Genomic DNA, 20899 nt, shown 5'->3' with positions numbered 1-20899 from the left:
CGTAAAAGTGTGGGGCAGATGCCATGCTGAGCTGCAGAGCTGGAGGAGAGCGGGGGGCACCCTCTGCAGCTGCATGGGCGAATGGCACCCCACTTCCTAGAGTCCCCAGCGCCCCAGATGTGATGCCACCAGAGGGGCACATATGTCCCCCAGACCCCTCGGTTCTCCCCCTCCTGCAATCTCTGCCTTGCCCGCTCACCCACCCGCCTTTGAAGTGCCCGGTGCATCGCATGCCCGCACGGAGGCCCCTCGCATCCCAGTGCGTTCCCAGTCGCTTGACGCCACCTCCTGCTCCCTCTCATCCCCACCCCCCCCAAAAACCCCTCCTTGACTGGCCCCGCTCCCAGCTGGCCCCCTCCCAGAGCCCCTGGCCAGGCGAGGGGGGCACGGGCGGCCGGGCAGCAGAGGAGGGAGAGTTTCGCGTCCGAGATTGGCGTGAAAATGATCAAGGGCTGCGGGCAGCGCTGGAGCGCAGGGCCCGTCTGATGCTGCCCGCCCGGAGGCCCCGTCAAACAAAGGCGGCATTGAGGCCGTGGCTGGGCCCCCCCCCCCCCCCCCCCCCGCTGCCCCCGCGTCCCCCCACCCCGAGCTGGCATCTTGGCGCGACATTAATGAACTCGCCTGTTTGCACTCCCCTGGCCCCTCTCTCCTCCCACCGCCCGGGGGGCACCGTATATATCCGCCTCTCCTTAGCCGCCTCGGGCACTTCGGGGGCTCCCCCCTGCTGCCCCCCTCGCCCGCCAGGGATGGAGCGAGGAGCAAAGAGGACGGGGCTGGCGGGGCCGGCTCTCCCCGCCGCCCGCTCCGGTGCCCACCTGTGGCCCCCCGTGCTCCTGCCTCTCCTGCAGCTCTTGCAGCTGGCGGGGGGGGCCCCGCTGGGCCCGGTGCTCTACCTCATGCCGCCCGGCGTCCTGCAAGGTCAGTGCCTGCCTTTGCCACGGGACATGGGGGCAAACAGATGGGGATGGGGGCTATGAGAACCGGGACTTCAGGGTTCTTTCTCTGGGGAGGGGGCAGCAAAGCAGGATGCCTAGGTCCTTTTTCTGGGACAGGACAAGCCTCCCCAAGCCCTGCAGATGCCCTTGCTGCCCAGACTGGGTGTCAAGCGCTATCTGCTGAAAATGGGGGGGGAAATGAGGTTGCATTTGAGGAAATGAGGAGGTATTTTGAGCCCCAAGACCACTGAGATCTTCCTCCTGTCCCGGCTAGCTGCACCAGCCCCATGGGACCCTCTGCCAGGAGACACTGGGAGCAGGAGAGTGGTGATGAAGGCACAGGCATGGGCACATCTTCAGACATGGGTTACAGGCGCGGGCACATGCGGCCGTGAGCACGGGCACACCTGCGAGGCACAAGCACTGCACACCACATTCGGGGGCGTGCGTGGGTGCTCTGCGGTGCCATGGGTCTGAGCGCCCTGCCGTGTGCCCGCCAGCGCTGTCGAGCCGGGGGACGCTGGTGCTGGAGGCGGCGCTGAGGAGTGCCCTGCTGGCGCTGGAGGGGGCCCTGGCTGAGCACCAGCGGCAGCGTGGCGCCTGCGGGCTCTGTGCCCCCTGCCTCTTCCCTCCCTGCGCCAACATCACCCATCGCTGCCCACGTGAGTCACGGCCCCGCCGGCCCTTCCCAGGCACCACCCCATCCTCAGGAGACCCTACTCAAACACCGCCCTGGGGTCGCTACCCAACCTCCCCATCCTCATGAGATGAGACCCAACTGCCCCCTACCCTATAGACTACCTGTCTCCCTGGGAGACCTTCCCAAAACCTTGTCCTACCTGCTAGAGATGCTACCGAAAAACCACCAAGACTCTGCCCAAACACTGCTGGGAAACTCAAAACACCCCATCTATCCCCCACATCCCATCTTCTCAAGACCCTACCCAAATATCACCTGAACATCTTAACCAAAAAGTGCCCCATCCCCTGTAGACCCTCCCCAAACACTGCCTGATGCCCTCTCTGCTCCCGAGACCCTCCCCAAGCAGACCCAGCAACCTGGAGGCTCTACCCAACCAGGCCCCCTCAGAGCCTCGCCGTGCCCGCTCCTCGTCCACCCCAGAGCAGAGCCCTGGGGATGGCGAGGGCAGGGATGGCAGAGAGATGCCCATGTCTCTGCTGTCCTGCAGCACCAGCCGTACCCCCCACCATGCCCCCCAGCTGCCAGACCCTGCTTGATGCCCAGGCACTGCCCGAGCTGTCCCAGCGCAACTGGGCGCTGAGCCAGGCATGTGCCCCCTACCAGCGCCTGTGCCCATCTGAGGGGGCCCAGGGGGATGCCTGTGTCCCACTCAGCGCTGGGCATTGCCACCGCCGCCTCCAGGAGTGCCGTGAGTGGGCACCCGCATCAAGATTCCCCAAAGAGGGATAACAAATGGGGTGTCCTGGTGGGGAGTCATTGCTGGTGCAGGGAGGGAATGGAGGATGGTGGGGGTGAGGAGCATTGGGGTGGGATGGGGAGATTGGGCATGGCAGGGATGGAGCATGGCACAAGGGAGGTCTGGAGTGGGGTGGGCAAACTGGAAGGATGGAGGCATTGGGAGGCGATGTGGGAACTGGAGTGGAATGGGAAGACTGGGGAGATGGGTGGTGATGGTGGTGGTGGATCTGGGATGAGAAAGGGAGATTGGGAGGATGGGGCATTGGAGGTGAAGAGAAGACTGGAGGGATGGAAACTCTGGGGGGTGATGAGGGACAGGAGGGATCTGAGGCCAGACAGGAAGGCTTGGTGATGGGGGGCATTGGTGGTGATGGGGCATTGGTGGTGATGGAGAATCTGAGGGGATCCAGGGGGGGGACAGAGCATTACGGAGGGCTGGAGAGATCTGGGGTGGAGCCGGGTGGGGAAGCTGGGCAGGAGGGAACAGACAACTGAGGTGTCTGAAGTGATAGAAAAGACTGGGGGCAATGAGGGGACCTGGGATGGGACAGGGGACTGGGTGGTGCTCACAGGGAGATCTGCGGTGAATGGGACAACTAGGGGGACAGGGGCATGGCAGGCACTGTGAGAAACTGGGGCACGTGAAGGGGATTCATGGGCACCAGGGACAAGGGGGACAGGGGGGACAGCAGCAGGGAACCCCATATGGCATGATGGCCCATTCCCGCAGGGTTGGCGACCACAGCCCCGAGCCCCGAGGCAGCAGCAGAGGCGGCGACACCAGGTGAGGCGGCGAGGCCGGGCGACGCTCACGCCGCCCCCCTCCCGCGGCCGGCGTCCCCGTCCCCCGGGCTGCCTGCTGTGCCGGGGGGCAGAGGTTAGCGTCGGCAGCTGCCGGGCCGCGGGGCGCCCCCGGCCCGCCGCCCACTCGCCTCTGTGAGCACGATGAGGCTTGACAGCGCGCCCGGCGCAGCCTGCCCCCCGTCCCTGTGGGCCGCACGCCATCCCCGCTGCTGCTGCCGCCTCTCACCCCCCCCTTTGTGTGTCCCCCACCTACACAGGGAGCTGCGGGCACCGAGCGGGTCCCCGCACCAACGCCACGGCCCCCCGAGGACGTATCATGGGCGGCAGCACGGCGGCGCAGGGGGCCTGGCCCTGGCTCGTGTCGGTGCGGCTGCACGGGGAGCTCATGTGCGGAGGGGTGCTGGTGGGACCCGCCTGGGCGCTCACTGCTGCCCACTGCTTCGCTGGGTACGGTGCGGGCACGGCAACGGGGTAGGCTGGCCACTGTCCCCGCTAACATCCCCACTCATGTCCCTGCTGCTCCCAGCAGGCACCAGAATGAGCTGGCGTGGACTGTGGTGGTGGGCGACCATGAGCTGAGCAAGACTGACGTGGGCGAGCAGGCTGTGCCCGTACGGCGCATCCTGCCTCACCCCAAGGTGGGTGAAGGAGGGCAGCCCCCAGGCCTCCCCTTGGTGCTTTCCGCTCCCCAGCCCACACCATCCCTTCTCCTTCCAGTTCAACCCCAAGACGTTTCATGGTGACCTGGCACTGCTGGAGCTGGCAGTACCCCTGGCACTGTCACCCACCGTGAGCCCCGTGTGCCTGCCCAGCAGCCCCACCGAGCCTGGCCCTGGCACCACCTGCTACATCGCCGGTTGGGGCTCCCTCTATGAAGGTGGGTGCCCACATCGGGTGCTTGGGGCATCCCTCTTGGTTGGGCACCCTTGGTTGTTGCCCCCCTGCCTGGCATGGAGATGCTGGTGAAGGGCGAGGCCAGGGAGCAGGGCACACTGTGACGGGAGCCTCACCCCGGCAGAGGGGCCGTCGGCCGAGGTGGTGATGGAGGCGCAGGTGCCACTGCTCAGCCAGGAAACGTGCCGCGGCGCCCTGGGCAAGGAGCTGCTCACCAGCACCATGTTCTGCGCCGGCTACTTGTCCGGTGGCATCGACTCCTGCCAGGTAACGCCTGGTGCCAGGGTGAGGACACCGGCAGCAGTGCTGGAGCTGCCTGGTGCTGACATGAAGACATCCCTCCCACAGGGCGACTCGGGGGGCCCGCTGGTGTGCCAGGACCCCTCCTCGCACCGCTTCGTCCTCTACGGCATCACCTCATGGGGCGACGGGTGTGGCGAGAGGGGCAAGCCGGGCGTCTACACCCGCGTTGCCACCTTCACCGACTGGCTCAGCCTCCAAATGGACCGTGGGTGCTCGCCAGGGGTGGCCCAGGGGCACGGGATGGCTGTGGGGAGGGCGTCGTTGGGACACTCAAGGGGTGCAGCACCTCACACCAGTCCCGGTGCTCCCGCAGCCTCGCACACCAGCCGGGAACCCAGCTGCTTCGACCTGCTGGCGCTGGCCCAGCTGCCCCCCAAGCAGCAGCCGGCTGAGCGCACCCGCCTCTGCGCCTTCTATGCCGGCGCCTGCCCAGCGCCCCTGAGCCGGGCTGCGTGTGCCAGCCGCGCCGAGGAGACGTGTCGAGCCAGGAGGCGGCGGTGCGGTGAGTGGCAGGGCCAGCGGTGCCCAGAGCCAGGTCCAGAGCCCGCTCCTTGTGGCGTGATGACTGGGGATGCTGTTCACCCGCTGCACCCGCAGAGCTGCACGCCTATGCCCAGACCTTGGTGGATCTTCTGCGCCAAGCTGGGGACTTCTTCCGAAACCAGCTTGACTTCTCCTTCCTCACCCGCACCCTGCCCCAGCTCGTGGGCAACATCTACAGACACTTCTTCCCTGCCCGCGTCCGCAGGGACACCCCAGGTACCCTCCTGGGTTGTGCTGCTCCAGACCCGCTGTCTGTCCTAGCACTGCCACTGGGCTCTCTTACCCCCTACTTCCCCACACCTCGTCCACACAGGTCTGGCTGTGGTAGGGGGGCAGCCTAGCCCCATGGCAGAGGGTAACGTGGGACACCGCACATCCCCCACCAGGTAAGGGGGGATGAGAGGGCACAGGGGGCTGAAGGGTTTGGGGAGATGCCCCAAGGTGGGCGAGATTCTTTGGGCATCACCATGGGCCTGCCCAAAGCATTGGAGTCTCCCTCACCTGGGCAGACCTGGAGGGAGGTGAACACAGCCTCCCCCTGTGCAGCTATGGATGCTGGGGTTCCCGATGTGGGTGGCACTGCCCGGGGGGACGGTGTCGCCTGCCAGGCACCCACATGAACTGTCCCCCACTGTGCTTGCAGACAGGGCGCCAGGCAGTCACCCCCTTTCACTGGGCTCTTCGGGACTGTGGGGCCTCAGCTGCAGGACTGGGTGGAGGCGCTGAGGGCCATGGCAGGGGGCAGCTCCTCATCACCCCCCTCAGATGGGGAGAAGATGCCTGGAGAGACGTGGCTCTTCCTGCAGGTATTTGGAGAGGGGTGAGCTGGGAATCCCCCAGCTCCTTTGGTGACCAGTGCATTAGGGACCAAATCCCTATAGCTCCACCATGTCCCTCCCACTGTCTCTTGGCCCCAGTATTCCTTGGGCAGCCGTGGAGGTGGCATCCAGTTGCCACCACCACAGAGAGAGTGTCTTGCCCTCCCCAGCTGAAACCAGTGCTCCTAGTCCAACCACTGCAGAGCCAGCTTCAGGTCCAACCCCGCAGTCAGGGGTCCTAACCCGTAGTCACCTGTCCAACCCCACCCACGTGAGTCTGACTCCATAGCTTTGACTCTGGACCAAAGTGGCCATAAGGCCACTAAAAACCCATGAGATACCAGTCCTGCCATACCCTGTGCTCTGCTGCCATGTGCCTTGGACAGTGCCCGAGGGCAGTGCCACATGTGCCCCACAGCCCGCTCTGTGCCCTCATCCCTTTCAGCAGGGTGAGGAGGCAGTGGAGGAGCTGGTGGGCCAAGGCAGAGCCTTCCTCACCCAGCTGCGAGCAGAGCTGGGCCTGGTCGCCCACCTCAAAGCCACGGAGCTGCAACAAGCACCCGGAGACCCGTCGGGGACCCCTGTGCTGAAGCGTGAGCGCCGGGCGGCAGGCAGGTTGGGGATGATGGGGCACCAGGGTTGGCACTCACTGTCCGTCTCCTCTGGGATTTTCACACCTCTCTCTGTGGCAGAGTTCACAGTGGGCAGGCAGCTGCAGGAGAAACATGATCCGGTGCCCACATCGCCCGGGGTGGAAGAGGAGGAGGAGAATGTTAAGAACCAAGGTAGGGGCCCTGACCACTGCAGGAACAGGTGCCAACATGCCCAGAAGGACCCAAGTCACCTGCTGCCCCCAGCTATGGGGTTGGTGGCAAGCCCAGACGCAGATTTGCACCCCCGTCCCAGGGAAGCTCAGCCTGTGGGTCATGACAGACCTCCCACATCCCTGCAGGTCCTCTCCCCTGTCCCGTCGGCTTACCGAGGTGGCCAGGGAAGAGCCCAGTTGCTCCTGGTCACAGTGGGGTTCCCTGGCAGAGCCCGTTGGCTTCCGCAATCACTCCGTAATCCCTGACATCCCCGTTCTGCAGTTCCAGGCTGTGCCGGCCTCAACGAGTCAGCAGCGCGAGTCAGCGCGGTTCAAGAGCTGTACGCCTGGGTGCTGCGGGTGCCCGAGTCGGACCTGGCCATGACTTTCCAGGAGGTGAGTGCCCGGGCCCAGCCTGGCTCTCCCAGCGCCCTCCTGGCTGCAAAGTCTGGGGGATCAGATGCTGGTTTGAGTCCCTCCCAGGGAGCCAGGTGGTGCCCACCCTGCAGAGGGACAGTTGCCATCCCCCCACGCTCCCTTTCTCAGCAGCCTCCCAGGACTTCCCAGTGTTCTTCTCTCTCCACAGATCCTGGTGGACTTAGGCTCCAAAAATGCCAAGGGGCTGTACCGGGCACATGTGCGGGCCACGGTGGGGGGCCGCCCCACGGCTTTCGCCGGTCTCGTGGGCCTGGAGAGTGACTCGCTGGCCCGCAGCATGCCTGGCCTGGTGGCCTTGGCACTCGAGGCCTTGAAAACCTAACGGTACTCGCTGTGCCCTGGGCCCTGTGCCAGCCAGGGGACACATGGGGACTGAGGCAGGGGTCTCTCATGTCCCGGTGCCCCCAGGCTCAGGCAGTTTCATGGTCTTGTCCCATTCCGTGCCTCAGTTTCCTTTTCACTGCCAGCACCCCCTGACCTCCCCTAGGGCTATGGAGCATCTTGGCCAGGATTGAAACCCTCCCTCGCCCCAGGGCCCCTGCCTTGGCCAAATCCCATCCCCCAGCACCACCCAGGCTGTTATTTATTTGTACAGAAAAGGGTTTATTTTTCAATAAAGAAGGGCTCTATTTTCTAGTAGCTCACGAGTCTAAGGGGGTGCTGCGCCACGCGGAGCCCGCGAGGCAGGCGCTGGGGGAGCCTTGTGCGCGTGATGCAGCACCCTGACGCAGCTCTCTCCCGTCGCCCCATGCCCCCGAGCCATGCACACCCCCCTAGCATCGGTTCACAGCCCTGGCATTGGTGCTGAGCTCCATTCCCCTGGCCAGGGGGGTCATGCACCCTTTCCTGCCCACCAGGCACCCAGGGAGGCCTCCCATGCCTAACATCACCTTCCCAGGTCCAAGGCAGGACCCTGGAGGGCTCTGCCGCGTGGCATGGAGATGCAAAGGGGGTGCAGGGGGACATATGTGGTGGCTATGGACTAAGTTGTGCTTTGGAGCTGCAGGGCAAGGGGTGTCCCCTGCTAACCCTGCCCCCGGACTCTCCCTCTAGCAATACCACTCTTTCTGCAAAAGACCCAGCCACCCAGTACCACCCGTGAGGGGTGGCCAGCCGCCAGCCCCTGCCCATGAGCACCTTTGGCTGTCAGCACGTTTGTCCCCTTGCTTTCAGAGAGTCTGGGCCCCTTCATTGCCCCCCACACCCACTCGCCTGCCTCAAGCAGCATCCCTGGACCTGCTGAGCTGCAGGAAGGCTCCTCACTCCATCAAGAGTTCAGCAGTGCAAGTCCTGGAGCGGGCAAGGGAGCCGTCTCCGGCTGCTGGGCAAGGGGCGACAGGGTGACCACCACTGTGCGCCCGGCGACACCAGCTGTGCCTGCCCATCTCCCCTCCTCCGAGCATGAGGGTGCCGGAAGAGCAGGGGCTGGAGACGCTCTCCGGTCTCGTCCCCCTTCCCCCTCAGCACCTGGCACCATCCATCTCCCCTGTCCTGCTGCAGCCGGACATCCGTCCCCTGACGGCAGGCGGCGAGGTGGCAGGGAGCCCGGTGCAGTGCGGGACGGGTGGGCCCAGCAGGCACCACATGGAGAACCTCCCAGCACGGCTGGTCCTGCTCGGGGCGCTGGTGCTGGCGGGTGAGCATACGGCTGGGGCTGTGCCCTGTTGGTGGGGGGGCCTGAGCCCCCTTGGTGGGGGTCAGGGCCAGGAGCAAAGCTGGCAGGATGACACTGGGCACAAGTGTCCCCAGGGGCTGCTGGCACGCAGCAGATTTGCATGGCTGAGTGTTGTCCTCGCTGCCATCCTGCCTGTGCTGCGTCCCTGCCTGAGCTGTGTGTGTGTGTGTGTGTGTGTGTGTGTGCGCTGTGCCACTGCATCCCTTTGTCCCTGTGTCTGTCCTTGCATGTGTGCATCCACATGTACTGTGCCACCACGCTGTGTCTCTGTGTGTCTTCTGCATGCAGAGTCAATATCTGTGTGTCCATGTGTTCCTGCATGTCCGTGCCCATGTCTGTGTCCCTGGCCAGGTGTGCCCACGTGCCCCATGCCTGGATCTATTCCTGCATGTCCACCTCCATGCCTCAGCGTGCGATACACATACCAGGACCCTGGTCTGTCCCTGCATCATTACACTACCCTGCCATCACCACATGTCCTCATGGGGCATCACTGGCTAGATGGGGCCGGGCCTGACCCTGCGCCCCCCAGGAGGGCTCTGTGTGAACCAGGAGGAACGGCTCATCCACCACCTTTTTGAGGAGAAGGGCTACGACAAGGAGCTGCGCCCCGTCGTCTCCAGCGATGAGACTGTGGATGTCTACCTCGCCCTCACCCTCTCCAACCTGGTCTCGCTGGTGAGCCCCCCCCACAAGCATTCCTGCCGTTAACCTCATCTTATCCCATGGGGTGGGTTTGCGGGGTAGGTACTCGGATCGCTGTCCTGGATACCCTGCCTGGCAGTGGTGCCTGAGCTGGGCCAAGGCTGAGCTATATGGCCCTGTCATCCCACTGTGCTGTGCTGTTGTTGCAGAAAGAGGTGGATGAGACGCTCACCACCAACCTGTGGATTGAACATGTGAGTAAGAGAAGGGGGGGGTCCAGCACTGCCAAATTCCTCCCTGCTTCCTTCCTCCACACCCCCTGCCCTAGGGAGCGGCCTTGCAGTGTGCTACTGTGCCCTGGGGCATGGGGACAGGGCAGCCCATGTGCTGAGGGGTGACCAGGGATCCTCCCTGCCAGGGCTGGACAGATTACCGTCTGCAGTGGAACGAGTCTGAGTTTGGGGACATCACGGTGCTCCGCCTGCCCCCAGACATGCTGTGGCTGCCCGAGATCGTCATGGAGAACAAGTGAGATGTGCCTCAATTTCCCCTCCTGCACCCCAACCTGGGCTGGCCGAGGCCCCCACCAGCAATGGGGTGGCTGGCGTCCTTGACCAAAGAGGCTGAGCCCTCCCCAGCACCAAGGGGACCACCCCGCATTGCCCGCTGGCCGTGGTGCCCACCTTGCTCTCTCTCTGCGCAGCAATGACGGCCTCTTCCAGATCGCCTACTACTGCAACGTGCTCGTCTACAGCACGGGCTATGTCTACTGGTTGCCGCCCGCCATCTTCCGCACCACCTGCCCCATCAACGTCGACTTCTTCCCCTTCGACTGGCAGAACTGCACCCTCAAATTCAGGTGCTGCGGGGCTGGCAGGCCAGGGTAGCGTGGGCAGGAGGGCAGGGCAGCCAGGGAGGGTTCTGTGGGGTGACTAGGAGGGCCCTTGGCCTTGTGCGGGAGACTTGGGCCAGGGGCAGCCAGGAGATGACAGTGGGCACAGAAAGTCACTGTCTGTTCTCTGGGCCAGCTCACTGGCATACAATGCTGAGGAGATCACCATGCACTTGAAGGAGGAGTCTGACATGGAGACGGGAAAGAAATACCTAGTAGAGTGGATCATCATCGACCCTGAAGGCTTCACAGGTAGCGTGCACCTCTTTCTGTGCCCTGTGGGAGGAGCACAGTCTGTACAGAGTTCAGGGGTGCTCTGCCACCAGGACACCACATATAGGGCACAGGGGAGCCCCATATAGGGCCCAGGAGCAGCCCACCACCAGGACACACTGCAAGGGGCTCAGGGACACCCCATTGCCAAGACACCCTTGTATGCAGGGCTTTGGCACTCAGGCCTGGTGCTATCTCTGCTTGGGGTGGTGAGGATGGGGACAACACTAAAGAATGGTGAAACCGCAGGTGGGCTGGGCTTGTGGAGGACAGGCAGGGCTGGTTTCCCCCATGCCATTTTCTATCCTGTGCATCCTGACAGAAAATGGGGAATGGGAAATCATCCATCGCCCAGCCCGCAAGAACATCCACCCCGAAAACCCCCGTGATAGCAGTGAGTACCAGGACATCACCTTCTACCTCATCATCAAGCGCAAGCCACTTTTCTACGTCATCAACATCGTCACGCCATGTGTCCTCATCGCCTTCATGGCCATCCTCGTCTTCTACCTGCCTGCTGACAGTGAGCAAGTCCTGTGACACCAGTGCTGGGCATGGGGACATCCTGCAGGGCACGCTACATCCCGTACCTGCTTGGGCCCTGGAACATGGGGTCACCTCAAAATTCACATGAGATTTTGGGGCAGAGGGGCACCCCAACAACCAGCACAAGGTACCCTGGCACAGTCACACCTCAGAGGGACTCTGGCACCAGAACACCCCGAACAAGGGACCAGGAACCCATTATCTTGTCTAGAGACTCTGCCAAAGGGCACCATGACCAGGGCACAAGATACACCATATGAGACACCCCTAAACCAGAACACCCTACACGAGGCACTCTATCCCAGAATGGGACACTGATGGGGAGATCCTGGCAATGGGGACACTGGGAGGGTAATCCCAGCAACTGGGAACACTGGGAAGGATCCTGATACAGGGGGCAGTAAGAGGCATCATGGCACTGGGGGTCCAGGAGGGGACCGTAGCCTCCTGAGGACCAGAACTGACCTGGGCTCACCGCTCTCCAGGTGGGGAGAAGATGACGCTGGTGATCTCCGTGTTCCTGGCCCAGTCCGTCTTCCTCCTGCTTGTCTCCCAGCGCCTGCCCCCCACCTCTCATGCCATTCCACTCATCGGCAAGTGAGTCTAGGCCACCACCCGGCATCTTGGGGGTCATAGGGTGGCAGAGGGTGACTCTGCCTGCGCTTGTGCCCAGTGGCGATGCCAGCCCTGCAAATGGGTAAAACAGAATTGAGCGGAGTGGTCTGTATGTCCCCCCACGCCCAGGTACCTGCTTTTCGTCATGATACTGGTGACGGCTGTGGTGGTGATCTGCGTTGTGATTCTCAACTTCCATTTCCGCACTCCCAGCACCCATATCATGTCCAACTGGGTCAAAGAGGTGAGTGGGGTGCTGGGGGAAGAGGAGCTATGGCTCTTGGTGGGTGTAGCAGGGCTCCACAGAGGGTATAGGGCAGCACTTCCCAGGCACGACATCGGCGTGCCCCATCCTCACCACCCCAAAGGACTCAGTGTCTTCTGCTGCTCACCTGGCTGGGGCTGGAGGGAGAGAACAAGGAGGGCATCCAGGGTGGGCACTGGGGGCCTGACGTCTTGTCCCGTGCCCTAGGTCTTCCTGGAGACCCTGCCCCCACTGCTGCGCATGTCGCAGCCGGCCGAGAGCTCAGCGGGCGCCCCGCACGTCCGGCGCTGCAGCTCGGCCGGCTACATCGCCAAGGCGGAGGAGTACTTCAGCGTCAAGTCCCGCAGCGAGCTCATGTTTGAGAAGCAGTCGGAGCGGCACGGGTTGGCCAGCCGCGTCACCCCTGCCCGTGAGGACCAGGGGGACATGGGAGGGCAGCAGGACCAGGATGCCCAGAGGGGGCACCTCTCCTTTGGGGCCACCTTTTGGGTGTCCATCTCATGGCTCCTGTGCCTCCAGGCATGGCACCACCTCGCACAGACACAGGCCACGGCCAGGTCTATGAGCAGCTGAAGTCGGCCATTGATGAGGCCAACTACATCGTGCAGTACATGCGGGAGAAGAACAGCTACAATGAGGTGGGTGCCACGGGCACGGCAGAGGTGGACGATGCCCACGGCATTGCCCTCCTCGGCTGTGGCCAGTCCCCCTGCCTGCTGTGCCACCCGCTGCCCATCTCCCCTAGGAGAAGGACAACTGGTACCGCGTGGCCCGCACCATGGACCGGCTCTGCCTCTTCCTCATCACACCTGTGCTGGTGTTGGGCACCCTCTGGATCTTCCTCATGGGCATCTACAACCACCCGCCGCCGCTGCCCTTCGCTGGAGACCCCTACGACTACAGCGAGCAGAACAAGCGCTACATCTAGAGTCCCAGCGAGGCGGGTGGGGGAGACCCAGGTGCCAGCCCATGGTTCCCACTCAGATGCATTGGCTGGTGCTGCCACCTGGGAGAATAAAGACAAGTTTTTCTTGCCATGGGTTGCTAAGTTGATGGCTCCTCTCTGCCCCTGGGCACAGGACACCCCAAAACACATCACACACGCTGGGAAGGGCCATGCCAGGCATGGAGGGTGCTCAGGGAAGGGGACAGGCTCCCCATGTAACACCATGTAACACCAACCCAGCCACGAAACCAGCAGTCAGAGAAGTGCCATCAGGGCCCATATTCCATCCCTGTGCCTGTCGGGGAACCAGAACCCCCCCATCTCCCCTCCTGTCTAGAGGCACCAGCATCTCCCTCCTGACATGCCCCATCCCACGGCACGGGGCTGGAGGGGACCAGAGTGTTCCCCTGCCCAGTTCAGTGGCAGGAGGCCAGGGCTCGGGTTTCAAGGGACACAGCTGACATTCCCACCAGCAGTGGCCTGGACAGCTGTCACCTCCCCTCCACAGAGCCAGGAATCCACAGGCCCGGAGGGGGGTGGGATTCTAACTCTGGCCTTTGAGGGAGGTGCTCAGGGGGGCACAGCCCCCTCTCCCACTGGTGCTACCCCCATGGGCATCACCCTCCTGGCCGGGAACCAAATAGCCACGCCTGGGCAGGACGGGGCACTGCTGGAGGTACTCGCCCATCAGCCTCTTTTCCGTGGCCCCTGTGTGCAGAGGTTTCCACTGGTCCCCTGTCCCGCCCTGGCCGCATCGTTCTGGGGAGCAGCTGACGGCGGTGGGGACAGCTGGCCCGCCCAGGCGCCAGGCCCAGAATAGCTCCACGCAGCACTGAGCGGAGCCGCGGTCCTGCCACGCTGCGGCCCCGCCATGCGCTGCCCTGGGCTCCTCCTCGCGCTCTGCACCCTGGCAGGTAAGGGGTGCCCACCCTGGGGGGGTGGCCTGGAGGGGGCCCCCAGCCATGTCCCCACCTTGGCCCCGGCAGTCCTTGGGGCGGGGAGGTTGTAGCACCCATTCACTGCCACCCCTGGGGGGGGTGGTCCCCATGCTGACAGCCCTGTGTCCAGCCCGGGGGGGTGCTGGGGATGCATGGGGTTGTACACAAGTGCACAGCACCCTCGAGGTGCAGCCACAACGCCCACGGACACAGTGCTGTGCCCACGTGCTGCACAAGCATGGGTGCATGCTGGCACACCGGGTCACTGCTGCATGCCATCAGGCACATACGGACGTATACAGCAACACACACAACACCTCCAGGTCATGCCAGTGGCTCCCAGGGGCAGCAGAACCCAGGTAGCCCCACAGGTGCCCCCATACCCTGGGGACACCATGGTACTTGCCCTCCCCAGGTGTGAGCTGCAGGAACCAGGAGGAAAAGCTGCTCCAGGACCTCATGGACAACTACAATCGCCACCTGCGCCCAGCGCTGCATGGGGACCAGCTCATCAATGTCACCCTCAAGCTCACCCTCACCAACCTCATCTCCTTGGTGAGGTACCCCTCGCGCTAGTCTCTGTTGCCCGCTTACCTGCATAGCAACCTGCTAGGAGAGTAAGGCCACCCTGAGGCAGGTGCCCAGGTCTACCATGTCCCCATCCCACACCATCACGATGCCAGGGCACTGCGTGGGAGAGGCTCTGCCCTTGCCCCATGTCAGAGGGCAGTGGGAGATGGGGGAGCTGAGGCGGGCAGGGTGCTGATGCTACTCTCTCCCCCTTCCTTCCCAGAACGAGCGGGAGGAGACCCTCACCACCAATGTTTGGATCGAGATGGTGAGACCCGAGGCGTTGCCCATCCTGGGCAGGAGGCCCATGCCCCTTTTGCCTCTGAAGGGTGGCACCCCATAGAGGGCTGGCACTGAAAACCCTTTTGTGGGTACCCCCAGATGCAAGGGGCAGCATGGGCCAGGGGGGCTCGTGAGCACCCTTGGCCCAGGGTGAGTGAGTGTGGCCAAGATCTGCCTCTGTTCCCTTGCCCCAGCAATGGTGCGATTACCGCCTGCGCTGGGACCCTCAGAAGTACGACAACATCGAGCTGCTGCGAGTGCCCTCCACCATGGTCTGGCTGCCCGATGTCGTCCTAGAGAACAAGTGAGGCCGGGCAGGGCTTGCTGCGTGGGCACCAGGGGCATTTCCCCATGCGGGAGCTAGTGGGAGACATGGTTTGAGGCTGATCCTGCCCTTTCTGCCCAGCATCGACGGGACCTTCGAAATCACCCTCTACACCAATGTGCTGGTATCCCCTGACGGCTGCATCTACTGGCTGCCCCCTGCCATCTACCGCAGCTCCTGCTCCATCCACGTCACCTACTTCCCCTTCGACTGGCAGAACTGCACCATGGTCTTCCAGTGAGCGTGGGGTGGGCACCGCGGTGCGTCTGGCTGGGACACGGGGCAGAAGGACAGCCCAGACCCCCTCGAACACTGCAACATGGCCCCAGCACCCAATGGTCCATCAGGGTCCCGCCAGGGACCCGCAGGCTGGGGATAGGGGTGGCCTTTCCCAGGCTGGCACCATGCATCCCCTGCCAGTGCCAGCCTCAGACACCCCTTCTCCCTCCCCAGGTCCCAGACCTACAGTGCCAACGAAATCAACCTGCTGCTGACGGAGGAGGACGGCCGCACCGTGGAGTGGATTTCCATCGATCCCGAGGCTTTCACAGGTAGCGCCGCTGCCCGGCGCTGGGTCGGGCCAGCCCCATGGCACAGGGAAGAGCATCCGTCGAGGCGGGCAGGGAGCAGGCCCGGGAGGAGGCTGGTGGCTGCCAAAAGCAGGGCTGTGGGGAGCTATTAGCAGCTCTCGCCATTACATGGGCACTTAAGTTATTAGTCAAAGCGGGTGCGCGGATGAGATTTGTTTTGCTAACCCCCCCGGTCGCGGGGCTCTCACTGCCTGGCAATCTCTCCTGGAGAACAGTGCTCCACAGCGCTTGATTGATGCTGGGAACGTAACTGTCACGGCCAAACGATGACGTTTTCCATCACATTTTAATTGCATATTGAAGGAACAAAATGCTTTTCGGGCAGTGAGATTTATTTTTTCATTACCAGCCTGAGCTGCGATCTTGATTGGGAAAAATCTATTGCTCCCGCTGGCAACGGGGGGAAAACAACGTGCCGTAATCAAGGGTCATGCTTGGCTTCCCCCACGGCTCCCCAGCACCTGAGGGACTCCCAGCCCCCTGAGCAACTTGCTCTAGGAGCCCCTGAGCCTGCGGCGCCCAACGTGTCCTACGGATGCCCACCTGCCCCTTCCTATAGCTTTCAAGGATGACATTTTGCCCTGGCACCCTCTGGTCTTCTCCAATACCTCCACAAAACAACTCTAGCTCTGTTCTCCGAGCCCAGAACAGTGCCCATGTCAAGCAATGGGCTTTTCCCTCCTCCCCACCGCACTGCAACAGGGACTATTGGCCCAAGGAAGGGTAGGGGGTACAGGGACTCATGTGGCACCACTGCATGGCAGAGAATGGCGAGTGGGCCATCAAGCACCGTCCTGCTCGGAAGATCATCAACGCAGGGCGCTTCACCCCAGACGACATCCAGTACCAGCAGATCGTCTTCTACCTCATCATCCAGCGCAAGCCGCTCTTCTACATCATCAACATCATCGTGCCCTGTGTCCTCATCTCCTCCATGGCTGTGCTGGTCTACTTTCTGCCTGCCAAAGGTATGTGCTGGCACTGTGCCCTCAGCGGGGACTCTACAGGCAGGGGGTGAGGAAAGGTCTGTACTCTCATGTTTGGGGACCAGCTGCACCATCTTGCTCCCACTTATGGTGTGGCTTGCAGGTGCCCTCTCATGCTGCAATATTTGGGTGAGAGGGATGAGTTTCTGGATACCCCAGAGTTAAACTCCTGTATTAGGATGTGGCTGGTTCAGCTTTGGGGCTGGTGTCAGGGCAGGCCCTTTGCCAAAGGAGGGTCGTGCCTGCACCACTGCCCTGGGCCGACTTCTGCCTTTGCCCCTTCTCGATAGCGGGGGGACAGAAATGCACCGTCTCCATCAACGTGCTCCTGGCCCAGACCGTCTTCCTCTTCCTCATTGCCCAGAAGGTGCCCGAGACATCCCAGGCCGTGCCCCTCATTGGGAAGTAAGTGACGGCATAGGGATGTGGTGCCAGTCCTGCCAGCCCCCCAAGCAAGGGGGAGCAGAGCAGAGGACACAGGCAACCACGTCCCCTCCTTCCACACACAGGGCTGGTACAAGGTTACCACATGCCCACAGGGCCCCAAAAGCCCCCCAGCTAGCGTGGCCCCATGCCCCGTTTCCAGGTACCTGACCTTCCTCATGGTGGTGACTGTGGTGATCGTGGTGAATGCCGTCATTGTCCTCAACATCTCGCTGAGAACATCCAACACTCATTCCATGTCGGACAGAGTGCGCCAGGTATCTGCCTCTACCCCAGCCCCCTTATTCATGGGGCAGGGGGGTAACTGAGGACGTGTGGCCCCCCTCAAGGACCAGGGTGGTGGCATGCGTTAATCTGAGCACAAGTCGTGGTGCAAGTGGGGGCATCCCTAGATGTTCCCAAGGGACTGCACTAAGCCACCAGGCCACTACCAAGGACACTTCTCCCAGCATCCCACTAGCATGTGGAGATGCCCTGGGCGATGCGGGGTCCTGCTCACACCCACGAGGTGGGTCGGGGCTGAGGCCGCTGTCCCACGGACGCCGCTGTGCCCAGGTGTGCCTGCACGTCCTGCCCCGCTACCTGGGCATGCACATGCCGCGCGAGGAGGCGGCGGGGCCGCCGCGGGCCGCCCGCCGGCGCAGCTCCCTGGGGCTCATGGTGAAAGCCGACGAGTACATGCTCTGGAAAGCCCGCACCGAGCTGCTCTTCGAGAAGCAGAAGGAGAGGGACGGGCTGATGAAAACCGTGATGGAAAAGATTGGTGAGTGCCCCAGGTGCCCTGGGCAGCATGGCAAATCCCTGCCTGCCCAGGTGCCTGCTGGTGACCACTGGCTGTCCATCCTGCACGTAGGACACGGCCTGGAGAGCGGCAATGACCAAGATTTCTGCCACAGCCTGGAGGAGGCAGGCCCTGAGATCCGTGCCTGCGTGGACGCCTGCAACCACATCGCCAACGCCACGCGGAAGCAGAACGATTTCAGCAGTGTGAGTTAGGGCCAGGGCAGCTTGGAAGGGCACCTGGGAGGGCACCCAGGGCCAGCACCACAGTGCCATGAGGGGGGTGCCCCTAGCAGCCCATCACCGCTCCCTGTTCCACCTGCAGGAGAACGAAGAGTGGATCCTGGTGGGCCGGGTGATCGACCGTGTCTGTTTCTTCATCATGGCCACGCTCTTCGTGTGTGGCACCATTGGCATCTTCCTCGTGGCTCACTTCAACCAAGCGCCTGCCCTGCCCTTCCCCGGGGATCCCAAGAATTACCTGCCATAGCGATGCCTCCACGTGTCCACCAGCAGTCCAGCCCCGGGGACCATTTGAGAAGGATGCCAGCTCCCAGCTGGGGCTCAGCTGAGACCTCTGCAGACACAGCGGCTCCCAGTGCCACACACAGCACCGGGAGGAGCGGGGACACGGAGCTCTGGGCAGCGCTGGTGGCGCTGAGCAGTGCTTGTGCTGAACATGGAAGTAAAGCCAAGGTGCTCTCGCAGAGCTCTGGGGTGTCTTTGCTGCGTGCCCGCTGATCAGCCCTCCTTGGATCACCCCTCTTGGACAGCTGGGTTGTGCTTCCCACAGGCACTGAGGGCTGGCACACGGCTGAGGACTGAGCACATCTGCCACTCACACAGGCAGGCCCCATCATCCGGACCATGTCCCCAGGCCAGGGTTTGCTGTGCATCAAGTGTCTGGGGGATGGAGACACGGAGGGGACACTCACTCCTGGCTTGGCCACACACCCAGGACACAGCCCGGACGGGGGTGGGGGTCCCAGCACAGCCCCCCTCTCTGCTTACCCCATGGTGGGGCCGGCAGCTGGTGCCTGCCCCTCTGCAGTCCCACGGGCAGCGCTGGCACACGCTGCCTCTCCAGGGCCCCCTGGCACCTCCGCTGCTACCGGGAGATGAGCGTCCCCACCGCCCGCACGCAGCTCCTGAGCGCTGTGCCGGAGCGGGGGCACCGCGGGCACGCACAGAGTGAACAGCAGCCAAGCCATCCCTGCCAGCTCCTGGCTCTCTGCCAGGGACTTCTCCTACCCCCCGGCCAAAGAGCATTCTCCTACTGACCCCAAGAAAGTTGTCACATTAAGGAGCATGAGCTCCATAAACCAACCAGCTTGCTGCTCTTACTCCGAGCGAGGGGAAGCAGCGCCGAGCACTCCCAATCCCAACCACCGCAGCAGCAGGACAGGAACAATCTGCCAGGGAAGGGCCCTTTTGCCGCTCACTCACAGGCAGCATTTAAAGTTAATCCCAGCAGGATTGCAGCATTTGGGGATTTAATAGCAACCCTGTGCTCCTCAGTGCCAGCTTCAACATGCAGAGTCAGAGGGGGGAAGTGGGCGAGAACATGAAATAGCAGAGGTGGCCACGACGCACAGCTGGGCTCAGCAACAGGACTAAAGTCCTCCGTGATGTCATCTGCAAGGAGCAAAACGCGCTGGGGAGAAAAGGAGCCTGCAGCTAGTACTCCAGCCCTGCCTCGCAAGCTATTTTTGCTTAGATTGCCGAAATGTAATTACAACTAAATCCCCCTAACAAATATCAGAGAGCAGCAGGGGAGAGCTGTATTTAAAAGGAATTTTAAGTAGCAGCCATAGTAGTACCTGATCGCAGCAGGAAAAACAAACTGTGCCTGTAATAGAGCACTTGGCTGAAAGCTGCTGGCAAACACGTGGCAAGGAGAAGAATGGGACCGCGAGGCCTCGAGAAACGAGAGGAAGGACGAGACAGCCAGAGCAGTTGTGCCCTGACACCCTCTTTTGCCCCCTGCCAACAGGCAGGGACTGCAGGACCGCGGATACCTGAGGACCGACATCCTCAACGGGGTAAGGGAAAACGAGCCCATCAGAGGGCTGGGAATATTTTAGACCGTCCTGGCTGCTTTCAATCCAGACTCCAATAACGTGCGGAATCTGTAATCAGAGCCACGAGGCTGAAAGTCCCCTGGTCCCCAAGGCCGATAATTGTCCCAGACACGGGCTGCCAGCTCCACGGTCGCTACCAAATTGGCCCAAGCAGCCCTGGGGGACTGTGCAGAACGTGGGGGGCGGGAGCTGGGCCTCAGCTCTGGCTGCCAGTGCCCCCTCCCAGCCCCCACAAAGGCTCTGTTAAAAATGAAAAGCGATCACATAGACTCCCCAAGGAAGAGGGGGAAAGGGTAGAGCTGTTAATGAGCACAATTAGCGTTGTAGCTGAACACAATCAGAGGAAGTAATTAGCTCCTATTGTTTCTGTGGTATCTCAGTTGCAGACATGCTGGCTTTTCAGGCAACAACCCATCCATCTAGCCTTGCCCTGGAGGACAGGGTCACTTGCTGTCCACTTTCTCACCCTCCCCACAGCTTTCATGCAGCTATAAGTGACAAAACCTGGGCCATCGCCCTCTTCTGCTGCAGCCACTGTGGGTGGCAGCCCATTTCTCAGACAGCTGAGGACTTGCAAACCTCAGGACAGCACACACCTCAGCCCAGCCAAACACCCACGGCTCTGCGAGCAGCCTTTCCATGAAGCCCCAAAACAGGCAGAGCTGTTGGTTCTCCACCAAGAAAACCACCAAGAAGTCAGGGCAATTAAGCAACACCAAATATCTCCTTGTGCTAGTTTAAAAGCAACTTGCACCCCTCTGCACTGCAGGGAGGGCTGGACACATGACCCTACTAACCCCAGAGCATAAAAACGAGCAGGAGCAAAGGAAGCACCTCCTTTTTAAGCAAGGTGGTGCATCCACCACTCTTGTGCCCATTTAATTTCACACACACTGGAGTTAATTCAATGCAGGCACTTGGGATGCTTTGCTTGCAGGGGACCAAGCAGGTCAGCCAATGTCAGAAGCAGACCTGAAGCAGGACCACAGACTACAGAAATACCATCACTGACTGTGGCGCCCTTTTTTTTTTTTTTTTAGACAAAGCAAAGAAAAGATACTGAAA

The 20899-nt window shown here is 62.3% G+C and overlaps 2 protein-coding genes across 2 annotated transcripts; both read left to right on the top strand.

Moving 5' to 3' along the window:
- Positions 1–746: 746 nt before the first annotated feature.
- Positions 747–12820, top strand: LOC104575121 (uncharacterized). The gene is made up of 29 exons (XM_088525594.1): positions 747–918; positions 1436–1597; positions 2126–2326; positions 3107–3160; positions 3438–3627; positions 3710–3818; positions 3898–4057; positions 4199–4341; positions 4423–4582; positions 4691–4879; positions 4975–5136; positions 5234–5306; positions 5564–5726; positions 6184–6349; positions 6431–6523; positions 6833–6939; positions 7130–7180; positions 8482–8617; positions 9189–9334; positions 9511–9555; positions 9720–9829; positions 10005–10160; positions 10330–10445; positions 10789–10989; positions 11498–11609; positions 11757–11871; positions 12100–12301; positions 12412–12530; positions 12638–12820. The coding sequence occupies exons 1-29, from the start codon at positions 747–749 to the stop codon at positions 12818–12820; spliced, it is 3996 nt and encodes a 1331-aa protein (XP_088381720.1).
- An 889-nt stretch (positions 12821–13709) lies between these two features.
- On the top strand, positions 13710–18262 carry LOC104575119 (acetylcholine receptor subunit gamma). Its single transcript, XM_010222445.2, has 12 exons — positions 13710–13752; positions 14192–14331; positions 14570–14614; positions 14823–14932; positions 15035–15190; positions 15407–15504; positions 16308–16511; positions 16820–16934; positions 17116–17230; positions 17529–17736; positions 17827–17960; positions 18079–18262. The coding sequence occupies exons 1-12, from the start codon at positions 13710–13712 to the stop codon at positions 18241–18243; spliced, it is 1533 nt and encodes a 510-aa protein (XP_010220747.1). The 3' UTR covers positions 18244–18262.
- Positions 18263–20899: the final 2637 nt, after the last annotated feature.

Source organism: Tinamus guttatus, unplaced genomic scaffold (genome assembly GCF_059628265.1).
Source record: "Tinamus guttatus ecotype Peru unplaced genomic scaffold, ASM5962826v1 Tinamus_guttatus_pri_ptg000227l, whole genome shotgun sequence".
In the NCBI taxonomy this organism is placed as follows: domain Eukaryota; kingdom Metazoa; phylum Chordata; class Aves; order Tinamiformes; family Tinamidae; genus Tinamus; species Tinamus guttatus.
This window is presented reverse-complemented; position numbering and strand designations above follow the sequence as displayed.